Consider the following 16,587-nt stretch of genomic DNA (forward strand, 5'->3'; position numbering starts at 1 on the left):
TGATGAGGCAGACATGCACAGGGCACTGCAGGACAGCTTGGGGGGGGAGCACCACGAGAACCGACAGATATTGTGACAAAAGCACGGTAATCATCCACTACACATGTATTTAGGCAGGGTGTTTATTTTGAGACACAAATGCTTATCAGAATTTGTATCTCAAAAAGCTTAGTCAGCAATTCATGTCTTATAATGCTACCATTTTTTTTAATAAACTGTTTCTTAGTATTTTTAATTATTATTTACAAAATATAAAAAACAAAGCAAAGCATAAAGAAAGAGAACAAATGATTATAAGAAATATGAAACATAAGATAATACATTTACATTAAAAGGTAAGAACAGAGAAAAAAGGGGAAAATAACAAAGGCACTTCGCAGATTCAACTTTACAAATGTCAACACATCACTACATCAAGACATTGTGCGGAGAATAAACCAAGAAGAGTATTTAAAGGGCTTAAGGATACCAGAGCTGTCTGATGCAATAAAAACATGAGAGATAATATCTAACCATTAATGACATTGGACACAGTGGGTTGTATGGGTGGAAGCCAGGTGAACATAATGGCTTGTCTGGCCCCCAGCAAACAAATGTTTATACAACCCCCTGGAGTCCATTTGTTGCCATGTTCATGAAAAGATCATCCCAGTAACCAAAAATGCATTGAATGGGGTCACTTGAAAAATAAAGCAGAGCTCATTTTAGACAGGATGTCAGACTCTCCAAAAACTTTATAAGCTCTGTACATAATTCTAAATTGTGTTTCCCTTAAGACCTCATTCACCACACTTTTTCTGTTTAGTGGCCCACAGTAATCTTCTCCACTACATCACCAAGGGAAAATCATTGCTCCAGTGATGAAGATTGGTGCAGGCTAGAGACATGTTATACCATACTTGAAATAGTTATTAAATGTAGGAGATAGATGGAGATGGGAGATCATAGTGTCATTAGCATGCCCAAAAATAGAACCCCCCAAAAAACTTATATACAATGTGAGTAGGGGTGTAGGTAATAGGTAGCAGGAAATATGCAAACAGTGGTGTGTTCCTTACAAATATTTGTAACAAAAAAAGCTACAAAGCACTCCCTGAGAATATGTCCAGTGTTTTAAAAAAAATCATTTGTTTTATGTGTTTGTAATACAATCCTTCCACCTGTTTTTGCTTATATGGTAGTGGCTACAATTCATTCTTCATTCAGAATGTCTCAATCTGTAGTGACCCCATTGTCCTGAGATTACAAGTGTAAACATCAACATCTATGTTGCGAAATTGAAATAATTATGATGCATGTGGGTTTGTTTGTTTTTTGCAGCCATCCAATTCTACACCCAATAACTTTAAAATTTGGCGTCAATAGTACATATATGTAAATAATGTAATACCTTGCGTTTGTATTTAGGACTTACCCAAAACACAGCGCATAAAGTACAAATTAGACAAAGCTGAAAAGACAAAGAAAAAAATTAAAGTCAACAAATGTACACAAACAATACATGCTGCATTGATTAAGTATTCATATAAATAAACCAGTAACTGTGTTTTTGTGTTCCAAGAAAAAAAAAAGAAAAAGACATTTAGAATTGTAATAATGGTTACAATAATTGTAATAGATTCATTATTACAGTCAAAAAAATTGTAATTCAGATTATAAACTCTTCTGGGTAGGGTCTCCTCCTTTTGTGTCACTGTCTGTATCTGTCTGTCAAGTGCATCCCCTACCTAATGTAATGCGCTGTGTAATATGTTATTATTAATACACAGTATTTATATAGCGTTGACATATTAAGCAGCTGTCCCTCAAAGGATCTCACAATCGGATGTCCCTACCATAGTTATATGTCTTTTAATACAGTCTAGGGTCAATTTGGAAAGCCAAAATAACCTAACTGCATATTTTTTGAATGTGGAAAGAAACCGGAGCACTCAGAGGAAACTCATGCAAAAACGGGGAACATGCAAAGTTTTGCAGATTGTGTCCTGGCCGAGATTCCAACTTTGGACGCAGTGATGCAAAGGTAAGAGTGCTAACCTCTGAGCCACTGTGCTGCCCATCAATATGTTGGCGCTATATAAATAGTGTTTAATAAAAATAGGGTTGTCTACGCTTTTATGGAAAGTGAAAATGTTGAGTTTAGGTATGCTTTAATAAGCATACATTGCTTTTTGAATTGCTTCATAACATTAGATATAGAAGATCTGTACACTCCATCCAGGGAACCTAACACGATGCTTAAATTCCTCCAAAACATCTTTTACATAAAGATGTAAAAGATTACTTTATGTAAACATCTTTTACATAAAGTTGCCTGACTGGATCTATTTCATCAGGTCTAAAATTCCCCTGCAAAATGCTATATTGCCTAATATTAGATAATCTTACAATACCTAAGTTAATGAATAAATTAAGTAAAATGTTAACAAGTTAAAACTAAGCCTTTGGGGTTTATTATTTATGCCACACTTGCATTAAGACTACAGAAAAAAACAATTTAAGAACAAATATCACATATCATATACTAAACTAGGAGGGAGGTAAGGGATAACACTACTAAAGCCCTGAACTGGTTCTATTTAGTGAACGTGCACCCCCTGCCAGCCTTTTTGCTGTTGACAGATGCTGAGAAGGCGTTTGACAGGGTTGACTGGACTGGACATGGATCAAACACTCCAACACGAAGGCTTAGGTCAATACATGCTGTCATGGATCCGTTTAGGGTACTCATGCCAAAACAGCGGTGGTGCGTGTCAATGGCTCCATGTTGGAATATTAAACTATCTGTAATGGTACGTGACAAGGCCGTCCCCTATCCCTACTTATTTTTATATTGACATTAGAGCCACTACTAAGAGCAATTAGAGCCAAACCCTTTATCGCGGGATTACAGGTTAGTGACTGGCCACATAAGATCGCTGCCTTCGCAAAAGACCTCCTGTTTGTGGTCATCAACCCCATTATCTCCCTTCCAAACTTAAAGAGGGAACTTAACGTGTAGGGTACCCTACCGATTTTAAAATCAATTATGTGAAATCAGAAGGGATGAATATATCTCTCCAGACAGCGCTCTGCACACAAATAAAGGAAGCTTACGCGTTTAAGTGAACCTCCAAGGGCTTGAAATATTTGGGCATATGCTTAGCCAAAGAATGCTCCCATATTTTTTATCTGAATTTCATGCCCTTGGAAAACAACCACGCTCCCTGGTTTTGGCTGGATTCAGGTGATTTAAATGATCATATTACCTCAGTTTATCTATTTGTCAAACATTATCTTCTTGGATACCCAAATTCTTTTTCCATAGAGTAGACGCCTGTATCTTCCAATTTGTATGGGGGATCTATAGACCTGGGATCAACTGTCATCTACAATTCCATTCCAAGCAGACAGGTGGGTTGGGGGTCCCTGATCTATGCAAGTATTTCACAGCTGCCCACCTGTTCAGAGTAGTCGACTGGGCACATAATTTGAGAGCCAAACAGAGAGTGGGGCTGGGGCAGTTGGCTGGTACAGTATCGCTGAGGGTGGTCTCGTGGTTAGAAAATGTAGGTGCTACCTCATTAACCCCCTAGCGGTAATCCCGAGTGTGACTCGGGGGGGCTTTTACTTGCAAAAAGCGGTAATCCCGAGTCACACTCGGGGTAACTTTAAGAGCCCCCCTTACCTTTGCCCCACGCTCCAGCGGCGATCTGATGGTCCTGGTGTGATGCCCGGGCGCTGATCCGTCAGGGGGTGTGGTCGGGCGGGAAATTTAAAAGCAGATTACGGAGTAATCTGCTTTTAAATAGCACCCGGGTCCCGGCCACGCTGCTGCCCGCATCTCCAGCGTCTGTGTGCCTGTGTGAGGCAGGGCAGGGAAATCCCCACTCACATCACCCGGGAGGATGAGTCATCTTCCGGGTGATGTGAGTGGTGATGTATGGGGGTGTGTCTGGGAGGGAAATTTAAAAACAGATTACAATGTAATCTGCTTTTAAATGGTTTTTACAATACAAAAACACCACACAACATGAAATAAAAAAAAAGTACATTTTTAATTTTATATTTTATTTTAAGAATACATTGTTGTCTATTATTTCATTATTTTTTTAAAATATTATTTATAATTATGTATTATATTATAATTTATGATTATAATATAATAAATAAATATAATTATCATACCCGGGAGTTAATCCTAAGAATTACAGGCCCACAATATAAACAAAAATTTCTATGCAAAAAAAAAATAGGATCACTTTTTTCATCAAAAAACTGACAGAATTAGAACGCTAGGGGAGTTAAGGAATCATCTTACAATAGGCCCCACTTGAAAAGTCTGTCGACAGATATTCTTGCATCCAAACATATCCCCTTCGCCATTCAATGCTGTACCCTATACTGGTTATCCCAGCCTTTCAGCATCTAAATAAGACGGGCACTTGTAAGGCATCCCATTTTCTCAGCGGAAATGCTTGGACTCTGATGCAGGAGCCGGCATCCTTGGGCTGGCTAAAACCACTAGGACCCTGGACAGCGAGACCACTGAGCCATTTCCCCCACACTTCCTGCCCCCAGTGACAGATTTTTACAACCACTCACATCATTTCAAACCCTGTAGGTGGGACTGGGGTCCGATAGACATGTTCTTTCAGCTGTGGACTCTTACCTTATTGACCCTCTGGGAGATTTCTCACCACCCGTTCTCTCTTGATGGGAAGAGGAATTAGGCATTACCCTGGATAACGCTCAAAAACAGAGGATCGTTGGATTAGCACACCGCTCATTTATATACAGCCGATATCAAGGGCTGAACTAGAAAATATTGGTATGCTGGTACCCACCAGGCTCCATTAAATATGATCTACAGTCTCTAACCGCTGTTGGGGGTGTGGTGAGGGAGTGGGCTCCTTGCTTCATATCTTTTGGTCATACCCAATCTTCCAACCATTCTGGTTGTGAAAGTAGTAGTCCTGGTTGTGAAAGTAGTCCAGAGGTTAACGGACTACACAGTACTATATGATTTGGCCTCTTTCTTTTGCAACACAGCTCTGTACCGGTTAAGTTCCACAGAACTTCAGTTGTCAGACACCTAGTACTGGCAGCTAAAGTCTGCATTGCCCTGCACTGGAAATCCACTGCATGTCCATCCATATCCCAGTGGTTTTGCAACATTAATGGAAGAGATTATTGCAAACCATCGGGGTTGGACCAAGAGGTTTTAGGCTTTTTGGTTTTATTGGACATTGTTTGTGGACTCTTGTGATTATGTAACATATCTGGGTGATTGATTCTTCTCATCTCCTAAGCCAAGCTGAAAATATTGATTTCCTAAGCCTTAAATTGCTTTCAGACCTTTGTTTGAAAAGCTGCATTGTAATTGCCAACATAAGTGCCTAGCTATCTGATGAAACAATGTATGTCGTGCACTCTGCCACCTTTGTTTTTCTCCCCTTCTGTATCATGCAAATATTTATATTTTTAGAATGCCCTTTTCTTATTCTTTAAGGCTTTCTTAACATTTGCTGTGAGCCACATGGGATTTAATTTTAGCCTCTTAAACGTATTACCCATTGAAATATATTTTTCAGTGTATTTGTAAACAGGCTTGAAGTATTCCCATTTCTGCTCTGTGTTCTTTGAGGACAACATTCTCTCCCAGTCCAAGTCACAAGGAGCCGCCATTAATTATGGAAAATGTGCCCCTTTAAATTGAATGTTTTTATCTTTCCTGTTTACAGCTTACTTTAAATGAAATCTAATATGGTCACTTCTACCCAGACTCTCTTTTAGATGCACATTGGTTATACGCTTTGCATTGTTAGAAAAAACTAGGTACATCAGAGTATCATTTTTAGTTGGGGCTTTTATAAACTGTACTATAAAATTATCTTGTAATAAATTCATACATTTCCTCCCTTTTGCTGTACCTGTAGTGCCATTACTCCAGTCAATGTCAGGGTAGTTAAAATCTCCCATTATTAAAACATTGCCAGCTTTAGCAGCCTTTTCTATCTGTGCTAGTAGTTGATTCTCTATTTCTTCCTTAGCACTGGGGGCTTATAGCAGACTCCAAATAACTGTTTATTATGCATCCCCAAATTCAACTCCACCCAAAATATCTCAACTTTATCACTTGCCCCATCAACAATTTCTTCTTTCACATTCACTTTCAGATCACCTCTCACATACAGACAGACACCACCACCACCTTTTCGTTTGACTCCGTCTTTACGAAGGAGTATAACCAGGAATATTGACAGCCCAGCCATGTGAAGAACAAAGCAAAGATTTAGCAATACCAGCTAAGTCATAATGCTCTTCATTCATTAAAGTGAAAATAAAAACTAAAATAAAGAACTTTAACTTATAGAATAATGTAAAGAATATTAATTTATATAGATAACTAAAATGCTCCCAGTGGTATACAAAATAAATATAAAATTAATATGGAAATAGTTCACACGCATAGGTGTGTCGAATGTTAGGGCTGCAATGTTAGTGTGGTCATTTATACTGTTTGGTAGAGCTATCCTGATGTCAAAGGATAGAAAACACAGGATGTTATGGTACGGTTTTTAACTGCTCTGGGATATGAATGTATGTTAAGACTCATCAGGTGAAAAAAGTAATTTCTTTGGGACTAGTATCTGAGAATTACTGTAGACTTATTTTGGACAGATAATAATTTCATCGAGTAGGTCACTACTGCAGTGATCAGGTGTTGAGAAAGTTTTTGCACATTGTTTTCTGCTGCTCACCTGTGCTGGGATTAGCAATTGTGTGCTATTAATTGCAGAATGCACACTCAGATGTGACTATTGTAACTTGGTAAGCTCCCATTTTATGAAGTTTACAACATGGCATTGGACGGGATTTTTTAGGCATGTACCACATTGCACAACAATATCTATTACCAAAGCAAAGTCAAAACTGGCCATCTAAACCAAGTAAACCATATTTAAAAAAAAAATCCAAGAAGGTCCTTGAGGTGGGAAGGATGGCAGGGAGACTACCTTATTTTGGATTACATGAGGCTCCACTGTATCTTCTGGAGTCATATAGCTCTGTTAACATCAAATATCTACCACTTGTATAGTAAATATTTTTCTAATGGTCAGATCGTATTATATTTATTTGCATAAGTGCCACATCCCACTTAACATGTCAATTTCCAATGAAGCATCACAAATATTGTTTAGGGACTTTTAGGGCACATGTATAAAAACAAAAAGAAAAATATAACTTATTTTATCAATTAAAAAACAAGTAAAACAATTCACACAAGTGAAAAGAATATAAAAAAGTTTTTCATAACATAGTGGTCTGACAGTCAATAGACTATTTTGACGCGTTTCGCAGATGACTCCGCTTCTTCAGGAAAAATGTTCACACCTATCAATACAATAATTTCACATTTCTATTTGATAAACAAGAACATTTTGTATCTTTGCACAAATTTGAAATTTATTTATTACCTACCTATGTGTTAGAAACCATCACATAGCAAAGGTTGATACCTCCTCCAAAAAGAAAAAAAAAAAAAAAAAAAAAGTGTGGGTCACACACTGGAGGACAGCACAGCAAAACAACGACCAGGAATTCTCACATAGATTTCATAAGGTTCCTCCTATAAATATTTATATTCTGTTCTTAACAAGTTGTGAAAAACAAACCCCACAACACAAAACCCCAAAACAGCCCAAACCTCTAAAGTAGAGCTAAATTATAGTAAATTTTGTATAAAGGACATCTCCTCCCAAATATATATATATGAATATATATATTCATTCCAACACTGGTGGAAAAAGTGGAAAAAACAACTGAATTTATCAGTTTAACCCCATATTTTATAATGTTGTCCATCATCACCCCACCCGAATTATATAAATAAAGAAAAATAAACATAGATTTATTCTTTGGCTCACCGGTTTAGGCTGAATAAAATTTCTTTTAACTTCAGCTTAAATTCTTTTCAATCACAAACGTTTCCACAGGCAGTGTGATGTGATGTAGGGCAAAATCATGTGCCACAGTCATCCCTGCAATGCATGCAGGCTGTTGTTGGGGTTTCCCGTAGTCGGCTCACATGCTTCTCGCGGAAGATGATTTGGAGGAAGTGGACACAGGGAGCGCAAGATGTGCTAAAAAGACAAGTCTATCCAGACTGCCTATCATCAGACCCTATTCCCAAGGCCATCTACCCAGAGTAGTGGAAGATCGTGGGGCTTTGCGCTCCCTGTGTTTCCGAGGTAAAAAAAAAAAGAAAAACTTAATATATTGAAATCATTAAAAAAAAATGCTACATAAATCACAATACAATGCATATGAAATCAATGAAAGTTTTATACATATTGTTAGTATAATGAAGGGAAAAAAAAAAAGAAAAAAGGGGAGGGGGGAGGAGAGAGGACTATCTTTTGACTATAAAAAAGGTTTATAGCTGATAATAGGGCCAGGAAATATAGTGGCCTCTAATTGATATAACCATTTTGCTTCTCTTTTCAATAATTCTCTGGCTAAGTCGCCGCCTCTCAAAGGCTAAAATTTAAATTAATCACTATTGTAGCAGTGGCAGGTTCTCATATGGTAGCTAAGCGGTGTAATGATCTTCCCACGTGTTACATTGTATACATGCTTGTAGATTCTTTTTCCAAGTTCTTTTTGTCCTTCCAACGTAGAACCTACCACAGCTACAATAGCCTAAATATATCACACCCACAGAATTAAAATCAATAACAAAATGAGGAGTACATTAAATGGGTACCTTAAAGGACATTGATTACATTTTTTTTATCAAATTGAAATATGAAACTATTGTATTGATAGGTCTCAACGTTTCACCTGAGGAAGCGGCGTTATCCGCAAAACACGTTGAAATAGAGTCTATTGACTATGTGAGACCATATTATGGAAAACTATGTTATGGAAAACATTTTTTATATTCTGTTCACTTGTGTGAATTGTTTTACTTGTATTTTATTTGATAAACTTTCTTATTTTTCTTTTTGTTTTAATACATATGCCTCTAAACAATATTTGTGATGCTTAATTAGAATCTACTACTTGTAGTTAAGTGGATAAAACTGTTCCACAAATGTATAGAGCTAATGTTTGGTTCAGGTGATAATGAACTATAAAGCCTAAATAGCCTGTTTTCAATTTTGGTTTGCAACTGAGCTTTTGTACTGTCAGGTTGTAAATTATGAGATATATTGTTATCACTTGTATTAGAAAAGATGGATTTTTTTATGTGATATGCAATTAAATGTCATATTGTTTTTTATAGATATTGGTGGTATATGATATATGCCTAAAAAAATCCCATAACAAAATATTTGTTTGAATCTTTATAAGTAGTCAAAAGAGATGTGACATCTTTGATTCATTGATATTAGCATTCTATTTCTCTATGGTCATCTATAAGCTTTTATTTTTGTTTTTACAATTTGCACATACTATGCATCAGACTTTCTGCAGACAGGATGCTATGTTCACATGCCCCCACAAGAATGTGCGCGTCAAATGGGCGCCTATAACTTCCCCACTACTAACACTTCGGTAGTGCTTAAAGAAATTTTATTGTCCCTCTGGGACAAATCTCTTCACTCTGATTTCTATTCAATGTTCCCACAATTTAAACTAGACATACATGCGCTAGAAGGCAGAGTCAACCACATTGAAAGAAAAAAGGGGGACTTTGCAACAGCACAAAACGAACTTGTAGACTCCCATAACTCACTGGAGGACAAACTAGCTCAGGTGAATTTTAAATTGGCAGATAGATCCAGGCAAAACAACCTTAAATTTAAAGTGATAATGGAAACAATCCACCAAGAAGGGCTCACTGCTTACTTACAGTAACTAATCTCCCCTATGCTTCCAAACGTCTCCCCTTCTGAGCTAGTGATCGATAGAGTATACAAAGTACCAACACCTGCACACTTACCAGAATGCACTTCCTGGAAAACCTTTTACTGGCTACAAGAAGCAAGGTTTTACTAGAACCCCACTCGACCATCACTATTTATGCTGACCTACTACAAAGGACTATCATGTCAAGAAGAAAATTGCTGCCGGTGACCCAAGGCTCATCACTTTCATGGAATTCCTTACCGCTGGGGTTTCCCTGTTAAAATTCTAACCTCTATGTTAGGTGCTCAACATGTCATAGCTGCACTAAAGGAGGGAGAGTCACCACTTGAGGAATAGGGACTATTGCCGGAGGAGATGCCCTCGACTAGACAGCATTTGCCTAAATTACAACAAGAACGGCAAGAGGTTCCTTGCAAATTGCCACATCCACTGGGAGTGATCATCGGAAAGATTGTTTTATTTGTTAGTCTGCAGGTTCCTACCTAACCAGCTTTTCTCGTTTTTTTTTTAAACAATATTTTTATTTCTTTATTGCAAGCTTCTATACTGATTTAGGGCCACCTTTGAGAGACTGTTTATTATAACCCTATTGTGTACTCACAATGGAGTGCTCTTTTTTTAAAGGTCTCTGTTTTCCTGTTTTCTTATGTATATATTTTGGTTTAGGTTTTTTTGTTCTTGTATCAACACTGTTCTTTATTAAACGTACAAGAAACTAGTTGTAATATGCTTACTACCTATCTGGTTACTTAAAATTCACCATCTACAGTCCATCCGTAATATCTGGAAAAAGGAATATTGGTCCCACTGGGTTTAAAGGGAAGGCCTAGCTAAAGTACAGCTGTGCGTTTCCAGTAACTTAAATGGTTATGTTACTCTATCAATGCTAAGGGACTAATTAGTCCACAAAGGAGGTCTGGCCTATGTGCTATAGCTAAATATTATGGGTGTGATGCTGTGTGCCATTTCTTAACTGTCAAACTGCCCAAATGCACACAAATTATTACCACACATAGTTATGGCAAATGCTGATTAGAAATGCAAAAGAGTACTAATAGCTATTGAAAACATAGTAACATTTACATTACATGAGAGTGTCATAGAAGTCTCTGCCAGTTATATAATTTTAATTTATGGGATCAACAACGGACCATTCACGGGAGTGAGCTTATATGTCCCTAATATTCGACAAATCTGTTTCCTTAGTTCTGTATTGAAAAAGGTACAAGCCATCCAAATAGGTCATTTTTTGCCATGTGTAGATTTTAATGCTGTGTCAGATCAAAATATGGATATTACTGCCTCAAAGTTTCTCCATAGGATTTTCGCTCCAACCTTTTATGGACAAATATAGTTTGTACGATGTATGAAGCTGCACGCTTCAGGAAAAAATTTTACCTATATTTTTTGTCACGCTTGGGGAGACAGGGCCACTAGAGGGGAGCGCAGCTTACACAAAAGTGGTTTGAGCCCTGAGAAGGCCCAGGGCGCAGAGTCTAAGCGGCAACCCAGGTCTTCTCCAGAGCCTCTACTGGTGAAAATATTGCGCTGCTGGTTACCGTCAAGTTGCGGTCCTTGGGCACACCAAGGTGGGCAGGAGGATACACGGTACCAAATCACTAGCCAGAAGAATTGTCAAAGAAGGCCAGGGTCAAGGCAGGCAGCAAGCAAGAGAGGTCAGGTCACAAGCCAGGGGTCAAATATTATGGATACGGGAAATAAACACCAGTGACACAGGGGCCACTGCACACACAGGGAACACAAGAAGCACTGGAAGCAACAGGAGGCACAGGTTACACAGGAATATCCACAGACAGAGAGAAAGACTGGAACAGCACAAGGGAATTGGCTGGGACACAACAGACTGGGCAACAAGGGGTTAACACTGGAGCTGGACAGAGGAAATTAGGCAACAGGTGTACAGGAACTAGCTCAGCAAGCTAGGGGTTCGACACTAGTGGAAACACGTTGCATGAACACCAAATGCAGTGTCCGAGCCAGCTAAATAGCCAGGGATGGTTAAGAGGCTATTTTCTGATTGGCCAGCAGGATGGGCAAAACTGATAAAGCTTGGGGGCGTAGGCACGCCCAGAGTCGGAACTGCCCACATGCGCAGGAGAGAGGCACCAGCACTTTAGAGGGGAAGAGGTAAGTGTGACCAACTTCTCACAAATCAGATTCACATATAGGTATGTCTTTGACAGACATACCTTTGCTGGAAAAACCAATCGGATAGAAAATGCTAGTGTGTGACATCACTTGGTCTGACCACACACCGGTTAGCCTGACCTTGAAAGACCAATACCACACTGTACCCTCCAGATAATCGAGAGCAAACCTACGTTTTTTTCACAGACCTGGAGTATTCTGCACAAATGACAAATAAACTCCAGGAGTTTTTTCCTTTTTTTAATACACCAGAAATACCTACTAGTAGTTTGGAATGCCCACAAGGTATATATTAGAGGAGTCTTAATTTACTAGCGGCTAGAGATGAAAAAAATAAAAGGATACCAATGTACCTTTCATATGTTTTAAGTGTTAGCAAAATTTGTTTTTAAAGGCACCAATATTCAGAGGTATCTCAAACTTGTACTCTTCACCTCCTGTTGGGCATCCTGCCTTAACTATTTGATATAACAAACGGCACCAGACAGGGATGCCCATTGTCCCATTATTTTTGTTTTAGCAATGGAACCTCCAACAGAACATATTAGTTTTGTTGAGATACATAGTTATAGCAACAAATGAACACAAAGTAGGCTTATATGCCGGCAATGGCATAATGGCAATGGCAAAAGTCTTGCACTGAACCAAAAATCAAAATTTAATAATACCTCGACTTCCCAGTCTACCCGAGACCCCGTGGTTTCATCTTCTCCTCCTGCGACCCCATGTATGGAATTTACTGCTCAATCCTCCCAGCATACCTGTTGTGTCACTGCGCAAGAAGTATCCAATATTCTGTTACCTTACTTTGAGAAAAAGTTTCACTCTATTGAAACCGCTTTCCAACAAATTGCCTCTATACATATACCATGTGTGTATATATATATATATATATATATATATATACACACATACATACACACACACCTCCATAATTGCTGAGCTTGAACAACGGGTTAGTGATATAGAACAACTGGTTAGGCCATAGAACGTCAAACAGCTATTGCATTGCAACAAGTCCTCTTATCTTCTCTGTCCGACAAGTGTGAGGATCTTGAGAATAAGCATCGCCGAGCAAATCTTCATTTGACTGGCATTCCAGAATCCTACAAGTTAGCTGACCTAGTCCGTTTCATCTCTGTGGACTATCCTCAAGTTCTCAATATGGACCCTCTTTCTCCAAGTGCTTTTGAATAGGTTTACTGCTTAGGTCCAGATCAACGCACTCAAAGTTCCAGACCTAGAGCAGTTATTGCAAGATTTGTTTATACAGCAGATAGGGAACTTATTCTTTCAGCTTCTCGTCGCTTGGGTTCCCTTGTGATTCGGGGTCATAGGATCATGATTTCCCAAGACTATTCGGCAGTCATAGCACAGCAACGAAGAGCCTTTTCTCCAGCTTGTAAGTACCTTATTGAGCACATTTCTTTTGCACTACTTTACCCAGCAAAACTTACAGTAGTCTCCATTAATGGGACATCTATGTTCTTTAATGATTTCTCTTAAGTATTATTTTTATAAATGTGTCTGGAACCATATTCCACCTGTTGAATAATGGCTTTCGTCAACATTCATGTGTTCTATGATGGATAACTATGCAATTGTAGCAATGTTGTTGTTGTTTTTTGTTCCTAATTTTTGCCTATGTAATTTATTTCCAAATTGCATTTTTGCTTCCGTTCCTTCAATTTCCCTCCTTGGATCATCAAAATTATGTGTTTTGCATTTTGTATATCCTCACTCACAACTTGTTCCTATTGGTGGATTGTGTTTCTTTTTGTGTCAATTTTTGTTAAGTTATTTGATTTATTAAAGTTGCATATTTTCCCTTTTTAAAGGGATGTACACTCCCCTCCGCTCTTATTTCAGTAAAAATATGTTTTGGTTCAAGAGTTTATTTAATTGTCTTTTTCTTTACATGGCAATTTTATGGTTATGTCTTTTTCTCAGGAATGAATTTAATTTATTTGGCAATATGATATATAGTGTGCTACAGTATTTTTCCTGCTGTATTACTATTGATATTGTGCACCTATTTGCTTTTTTGTTTTCACCTTGTATGTGTTATTATGGTATTACAAACAATGTGATTTATAATATTTTTTTTTAGTCACTTGTATGCTTATTGCCATTGGAATAATCTTTTTTCCTTCAATCTTTTTAAGGGCCTTGGCAGCTTGGGACAGCCAAGTCAGCCCTTTAATAATTTATGCTCACTTTTCTCACTTCCCTATCACTGATGGTAACACTATTTAGTTTTTATAATACCCTTCCGGTCACTTTATTTACCCTTAAAATTGTAATTTGGAATGTGGGAGGCCTCAGCCATTCTATCAAGAGGCGCAAGGTTCCTTTGGGTTGTTTTAAACACCATTTTCACAAGTGTGACTGAAATTATATTCCAGCTGCTGAATAATGGTTTTTATCAATATTTTTCATTTTTTGGTTCTTGATGGGTAATTATGCATTTGCTATGTTGTTGGTGTTTTTTGTTTGTAATGTATGTCTAGGGAATTTATTTCCAAATTATAACTTTGTTTTCCTCCCTTTACCCTTTCTTTTTGGATCAATAAAAATATGTGTTTTGTACTTTCTATGTACCTACCCTCAGATTGACCCCTTGGGTAGATTGGAACTGACCAAAAAGGAACCCAAATAAGTTTACCAAAGTTCTATACTTTCCCTGTTTAAAGGGAAATGTACTTTGTTTTTACTCTTATTTAAGAGTGGAAAAAAATTAAAAAAATTTGTGGTTTAAGAGTCCATTTAACAACTTTTTTCTTAATTACCAAAGATAGAAACCTTCCCTGTTTATGGGAATAGTACACCTTCCCTTTTCCGCTGGGAAAGACTTCAAAAATTTTATTGGCTCCAAAGTCCATTTGACCACCTTTCTCACAACATTGTGTTTTTATGGTTATGTTCTTATCTCAGGAATCACTTTGTTAGCAATTTGGCATCACGCTACATGATATAATACTATCATTGTCCCTATGTACCATCAATGTCTTTTTGCACTAGTGTGTTTGTTTGTTTTTTTCTACCTTGCAAGTGTTTTTAAGATATTATATATTGAATGTGATTGATATTTGCTGCTCTTTATTGCCTTAGCCAATTGTGTATCTATCTCTATGGAGCGATAACCCCCCCCACCCGGCTATTTTATCCACCCTTAAAATCATAACTTGGAATGTGGGAGGCCTCAACCACCCTATCAAGAGGTGCAAGGTCACCTCACACTTGCACATTTACCATCCTGACCTGGTGTTTCTTCAAGAAACGCATTTGAAGGTGGGTGACACGTTGAGGATGCCTGGATAATGGGTGGGGGAAGTGCAAAAAGAAACGAGGAGTAGCGATCCTAATCTGTAGATCCTTACCTTTCAAAATTATTGAATCGCAGGTAGACCCTGGTTCTAGGTATATCCTATTAAAAGCAAACATCCGGGGTACTACATATTCTTTTCTTAATGTTTACGCCCCCACTGCGCCCAACGCACTTTTTTGGAGCATATCCTAAAACTTCTCCTGGAAGGAGATTACCCAAATCTTATTATTGCAGGAGATTTTAACAGAACCCTGGACCCAAAAATAGACACATCTACTTCCAGTAGGACCGGTGGTGTGTCCCCAGTTCTTCAAATTTCTAGGCACCTCCCCCTTTTGGACCTCTGGAGAGTGAGAAACCCCACAGTCAGGGAATATTTGTGCTGGACCAGAGCATACAAGACCTTTTCCCATATTGACTATTCCCTGCTTCCCAGCATTCAGTCCATTACGTACCATCCAGTTTTCCTATCTGACCATGCCCCGATCTCAGTGCACCTTCAGCTGCCCAATGTCTTTTATACCCCATCACGCTGGCACTACCCTTCATATCGCTCTTCCTACTCCGCCTTCCAGGCCAAATTAATTTCGTCGTGGAATAATTTTTTGGATGATAACATCCATCATTGGGAGACCCCTGTGATACTGTGGGAAACCAGCAAGGCAGTTTTGAGGGGACACATTACTTCCTACATGAGGGGCATTAGAAAAGAGGAAATTAGGCTTCATACACAATTATATATCAAAGTCTCGTTGACGTATAATGCACACTTGCAGAACCCATCTGGGGATACTAGGCGCGCCTGGTTACAAGCAGCTTTGATCATAGATAATTACCTACACACGCTAGCCAAACACAAAGCAAAACACCAGATGACGTTCTCCTTTTTATTTCAAGATGACGTTCTCCTTTTTATTTCAAACCCCACCTCTTCCCTACCCACTATAATGGACTTTCTGTCACGATTTGTCCCTGTCAGGATACTCTGTGAATTTTGACAAATCAGTGGCCCTATATTTGTACCCTAAGCACAGACCAATCTGGCATAAGGAGTTTCCATTTCACTAGGTTAAAACAAATTTTAGATACTTAAGAGTCCAGATTCCAAAAAATCCTGCCCGTCTGACCTAAATTTTTCACCTACCTAAGCGGCTATGCAGGCCACCTTTAAATCATGGTCATCTCTCCCCTTTTCTTTCATGGGTCGAGTGGCTCTGATCAAAATGGTATTA

The 16,587-nt window shown here is 38.3% G+C and overlaps 1 protein-coding gene across 2 annotated transcripts in view; it reads right to left on the reverse strand.

Annotated features, from left to right (window-relative positions):
- The window catches only part of SFT2D1 (SFT2 domain containing 1), a 144,780-nt gene that overhangs the window by 35,541 nt on the left and 92,652 nt on the right, over positions 1 to 16,587 (reverse strand). For both annotated transcript variants that reach the window (XM_072409200.1, XM_072409199.1), the window contains one exon: positions 1,415 to 1,450. In XM_072409200.1, coding sequence (XP_072265301.1) covers positions 1,415 to 1,450 — 36 coding nt within the window. The remainder of the gene's footprint in view (positions 1 to 1,414; positions 1,451 to 16,587) is intronic.

The sequence above is a fragment of the Pyxicephalus adspersus genome, chromosome 4 (genome assembly GCF_032062135.1).
Source record: "Pyxicephalus adspersus chromosome 4, UCB_Pads_2.0, whole genome shotgun sequence".
NCBI lineage: Eukaryota > Metazoa > Chordata > Amphibia > Anura > Pyxicephalidae > Pyxicephalus > Pyxicephalus adspersus.